Here is a 5,417-nt window from a genome sequence, read left to right as displayed (position 1 = left end):
AAACAAAAAAAAAATGCAGTAAAATTTTGCTTTGTGATATGGTGGTATCTAGCTAGTAGGACATATACGAGTTAGCACCAATCAGGTAGCTGGATTGTTCATTTCCTGTCAAATTAGAAAAGGCTGCAGTCAAATCCGTCTGACGTGGTGCCTTGTCATACTAAAACCGTCTTGAAGACCACCTACTATATTATAAGAAGGAAAAATGAACTGATTTTAATAGTTTCTAGTTTGAGAAGGTATAAATCGGACTACAACAGTAATTGAGGGAGGTCCTAGGATTTTTTTTCCAAAATACCTTCCAATAGTAGTGTAAGGAAACAACCACGGGCAGGCCCACGGCCACCTTATGGCCTGTTCGATCGTTCACACGCGCAGGCGGAACCCCCGTGCTCGCCTCCCTTATCCTCCTCCACCCATCCTCCTCCGCCGCGCGTCGCCGCGTCTCCTCGCAGTCCGCGCCATGTCGTCGGGGAACCCCTACGCCGCCGAGCTCGCCGCCGCCAAGAAGGCCGTCACCCTCGCCGCCCGCCTCTGCAAGGTTCGTGGCTACCATGTTCCAGCTGCGGCTGCGGGCATAGCCCGGCGCTTTAGATTTCATACAATAATAATACTTACTGACAACACTGAACTACTTGGATCAGTCTAGATCGTTGGGTTTCACGCGCCAGAAATGGGGAAGAACCACTGTAGCGTAGTTTATACTTAATGTTTTATCTGGGTATAATATAATGTATGTCATTTTCATATAGCTAGTATAATGGATTGTATTTCATGGCATACCAATTGCTGTGGTTATTTACGAAAATGAAATGCTTGTGTAGCCGTACAGGCTTGTATTTGTGGTCTTAATTCTGATAAAAAGCCTCACAGATGGTGATTGAGTGGTGTATTTGATTGTTTAGACCCATGGTACTGTGCAGTTTGGATTTATTGCTATTGCTTTGTGTTTCCTCCCCAGACAGTGCAACAGGACATTGTGCATTCTGGCGTTCTGGCCAAGGCAGACAAAAGTCCTGTCACGGTGGCTGATTATGGTACATGCTGAAATTTATGTTTAGTACTGAATCATTGATGCTTTTGAGTTGCATCCACAAACCAATTCACTCCTAAATCCAAAGCTTATGAACAAAATCTGTCCAATTCATTCATGTGCGGGCCCCCTTGGGTATGGAATAGAAGTCGGCTGTATTTTTTTCATGTAAGCTGTTGGAGATAGGACTTCAACTTAGTGGCTTCTGGCATGCATTAACCAATTGACTCCAAAAGCTTAAGCAACAAAGAGGAGCAGATAATTCACCTATAATTCAACATATGGCAGTACTAAAATCAAGTTTGGAGTTAGTTGAGTAGCTTTGTAATGCTTATAGAGAACTAGAGATGTTAATGAGAATTGGCTATGGTGGAAAACATTCTTGAACTAATATGTTGGTCATTGTAATATGTGAAACTTGTGCTTTCTCCCAACTCGCTACTTACTTGTCACTTTTCTTTTCACACATTAGGATCTCAAATATTGGTCAGTCTTGCCTTAAAGATGGATGTATCATCTGGACCATTTTCATTGGTGGCTGAAGAGGTAACTATACTATTTTTCTCTTTACCTGTTTCCATGTAGCATTCATTAGTGCTTTCTGCAATTAATAGGCATCAAGTGCTTATGTAGGACTCGGAAGAATTGAGAAAAGAAGGCGCTGAAGAAATTTTGGAAGAGATAACTGATCTTGTGAATGAAACCATCGTTGATGATGGTTCATATAACATTTCGTTTACAAAGGAAGGTATACTCTCAGCAATTGATGATGGGAAGTCTGAGGGAGGTCCATCTGGACGACATTGGGTGCTTGATCCGATTGATGGTACTAAAGGGTGAGTTTGGCAACTTAACTAGTAGGTTTCATGTTTTTGTACTCTAATAAATGTTGAATTCTTTCTACCATTTGCATGACCATACATTGTAGCTTTTCTATTCTTGCTGATTTAATGTGTTTCTACATTATTTCTGATGAAATTTAAAGTAGTAGACACCACTATCTTGTTCGTCTCATAAACCTATATCTCTAATGTGTGAGCACTAGGATGCAGTCTTGTTTTATTAATTTCAAGTTGAATGATTTATTTCTGTTTTCTTAGGTCTATGAACTGCAATAAAATAGACTGATACATTCAATATGGCATGGAGTTGTGTACATACATGGCAATATAGCATTTCTCTTTTGTAAATTGATGCAAGATTTATGAAGTACTTCCAAAGGCATTTATACTAAATGCTAATGTTAATTTATGTGTATCTTTTTTGTTTCTATACTTAAATAGTTCAATTACAAAAAGGCTTATACAGATTCAGTGTTTATACATGTTCCGCTGTGTTCAAATCCTGGGAATGCCTTCATTTATGGTGATGATTCATTGCTACCTGATAATACTGAATAACTGTTTGGTTTCCTTTCTATTCGAGATTTTAATTAATAGATAGCTGTTCACCGAAGGGCGGGCCTGGTGCAAGCGGTAGAGTCTTACCGCCTGTGACCGGAAGGTCCCGGGTTCGAGTCACGGTCTCCTCGCATTGCACAGGCGAGCGTAAGGCTTGCCACTAACACCCTTCTCCAAACCCCGCACAGAGCGGGAGCTCTCTGCACTGGGTACGCCCTTTTTTTAGATAGCTGTTCACCACGGGAAGGGCAGGCCTGGTGCAGTGGTGAGAGCTGTCTCACTGAGTCACCAGGTTGTGGGTTCGAAGCAGCCTCTCCGCAGATTTTGCGGGGGGAAGGCTTGCCTCGGTTTTTCTCTTTCCCAGACCCCACTCATGTGGGAGCCTCCGGCACTGGGTCTGCCCATAGCTGTTCACCACTGATTGCCAGCCTTGCTAATAATTGCCATTCCTTCATCTGAATTTCCATTTTATGATCTGAATCAGTTTCTTGAGGGGAGACCAATATGCCATTGCATTGGCTCTGCTTGATGAAGGTAAAGTTATTTTGGGTGTATTGGCTTGTCCAAATCTTCCATTGTCATCAATAAACAACCTCAATGGTAACTCTTCGGGAGATCAAGTCGGTGCCCTGTTTTCTGCAAGAATTGGATGTGGGGCTGAAGTAGAGTCCCTATATGGCTCTCCACCACAAAAGGTTATAGCTCTTTTGTTTTGAACAGTAGTCTTAAGTTCTTAACCTACCTACCTCCTCTTGTACTATAACATTTAGTTTCTCTTGCTCATTATTTGGTTATAAGCTTCAATTTACTGACTCTTGTTGAACTTTAATTTTAGATTAGTGTTTGCTCCATTGACAATCCTGTCAATGCATCATTTTTTGAATCCTATGAAAGTGCACACTCCATGCATGATTTGACTGGCTCTATTGCAGAGGTAGTTCTCAAACTATTCTTTGCTTGCTCGATATCCACACTTCCACAGGAGTAGTGGAGCACATAAGTAATCTGGTTTTTCAATTCTATCAGAAACTTGGTGTCCAAGCTCCTCCGGTTAGAATTGACAGCCAAGCAAAATATGGTGCTCTGGCCCGAGGCGACGGTGCCATTTACTTGCGCTTTCCGCACAAAGGTTATAGAGAGAAAATATGGGACCATGCAGCAGGCTCAATTGTCGTGACAGGTTAATTTGAGGCTCCTTTTCTTTTCCTAAAACAACTGTTCCAAGATTTGCATTTACTCATATTTTGCCGTTGTTGCCCTTAACAGAAGCTGGATGCATAGTATTTGAGGCTCTTTTTCTTTTCCCAAAACAACTGTTCCAAGATTTGCATTTACTCACATTTTGCCGTTATTGCCCTTAACAGAAGCTGGAGGCATAGTAACAGATGCCGCGGGAAATGACTTGGATTTCTCCAAAGGGAGATTTCTCGATCTTTACACAGGCATCATCGCAACGAACAAGAACTTGATGCCGTCACTCCTGAAGGTTGTCCAAGAGGCTATTGAAGAGACGAACCAGACTGCCTCCCTCTTGTAGGTGTTGCAGTGGTCGACAAAAATGTTAGTTGCAGTTCTGTTTCATTTTCATAGTGACGAACAGGTGCGCATCCTTTTGCTGTGGCATTACAGTTAGTCTAGCGAATTTACAACATGTATCCCGTTGGTGATCAGACAGGCACTCTTTTCACTGAATCACGGGATAAGTTGGCTAAATTTGCAGCATTGTACAACACTAAATAATAAGAATCCACAACCGCGAATAAATTGAAGCCCTCTCAGTGCTTCAGGCCCTGTTGATGTTTGGCTGAAAGCTTTGAATAAATTGTGGAATTACTCATGTCAATATAGATGATTTGGTGTATCATCCCTTTTTGGATGCGATTGCAAACTGCCGTATCGTCATAAGCTGCACACTGCTTGCAATGTTTCATGAATACTTTATTCAGTACCTCTCATTCCACTTAATTTGAGTGAGTCATAGTACCCTGAACTCACCTTTTGCATCTGAACTGGTTATAGAAATTGTGAATTGATTAATGGATATTTGCAAGACAAACTTGAATTTCATTTCAAATTTAGATCTAGCATGCAAAATCTTTTTTTTAAAAAGAAATCCCAAACACTGTTGACACGATTGGAAAAGGATTCAAATTCAAGAGCAAAGGATGTGTTCCATTGTTTCCTCTCCCTGCACACACACCAAGCTAACGCGCCGGAAGAGTGCCCAATATTTGCTCACTTTTGCTGTCTCTGATATTTGCAGAAGCTGGTGGCACAGACGAGACGATTGCTCACTTTCTTGACCTGGCATAGGCATCATCAAGACAGACGAGCACTTTGGTGCCGATGCTCCTAAAGGCCATCCACGAGGTTATCAAGGAGAAGAACCAGGCAGATTTTCCCACCTTGTCAGCGCTTTCCTGCGGCCTGAATCAAAGCGTCCTCACGTTCACGTCCGTCCATATCAGCCCCTGAAAGCAAAACCCATTTCGCACTTTCCATAAACTACACAAAATAGCAGGAAAACCAATATTTATTAGAATTTTAGATTGCCATGTTTTCATACTACTGATCCATCAATGAGCAATCAGCGCATAATTCACACCCAAAGTACACACCATTGTTGTTAGAGACTCCAAAACACTCTAGCCACATAGCAGCTGGTGTTACTGATGTACTATAGCCACTATAGTTTATCTTCTACATCCTTTCTCTTTGCCAACTATAGTTTATCTTACTATAGCCCAAAACGCCGCGCCGGCCACCACACTCGCCGCCTCCGGCTGTGGCCAGCTGCAACGAGGAAGACGATGGTGAAGCCGCGAAGGCGAACGACTGAGCGCGGCGTTTTGGGCTGAGAATTGAGATGGGCCGGCTGTGGTGCGTGCTGCGTAACGTTTGGCTAAGTCACGGACCCATTGGATGAAAAATAGACGGCACAGATTGGTGACTGCAGAATACAGTCGATGAGGACGAAAAAAAAA

At 42.4% G+C, this 5,417-nt stretch overlaps 1 protein-coding gene across 2 annotated transcripts; it reads left to right on the top strand.

Annotated features, from left to right (window-relative positions):
• Window positions 1–358: 358 nt before the first annotated feature.
• Window positions 359–5,110, top strand: LOC136504369 (3'(2'),5'-bisphosphate nucleotidase-like). 2 transcript variants are annotated; one of them, XM_066499282.1, is made up of 9 exons: window positions 359–541; window positions 962–1,037; window positions 1,506–1,579; window positions 1,667–1,869; window positions 2,918–3,128; window positions 3,269–3,367; window positions 3,460–3,613; window positions 3,798–3,993; window positions 4,697–5,110. In XM_066499282.1, exons 1-8 carry the CDS (start codon window positions 464–466, stop codon window positions 3,968–3,970), a joined length of 1,068 nt encoding a protein of 355 aa, XP_066355379.1. In that variant the 5' UTR covers window positions 359–463; the 3' UTR covers window positions 3,971–3,993; window positions 4,697–5,110. The 2 variants fall into 2 exon arrangements, with proteins under 2 accessions (XP_066355379.1, XP_066355378.1); XM_066499281.1 differs by lacking the exon at window positions 4,697–5,110 and having other exon boundaries at window positions 3,798–4,276.
• Window positions 5,111–5,417: the final 307 nt, after the last annotated feature.

The sequence above is a fragment of the Miscanthus floridulus genome, chromosome 14, assembly GCF_019320115.1.
Source record: "Miscanthus floridulus cultivar M001 chromosome 14, ASM1932011v1, whole genome shotgun sequence".
In the NCBI taxonomy this organism is placed as follows: Eukaryota; Viridiplantae; Streptophyta; class Magnoliopsida; order Poales; family Poaceae; genus Miscanthus; species Miscanthus floridulus.
This window is presented reverse-complemented; position numbering and strand designations above follow the sequence as displayed.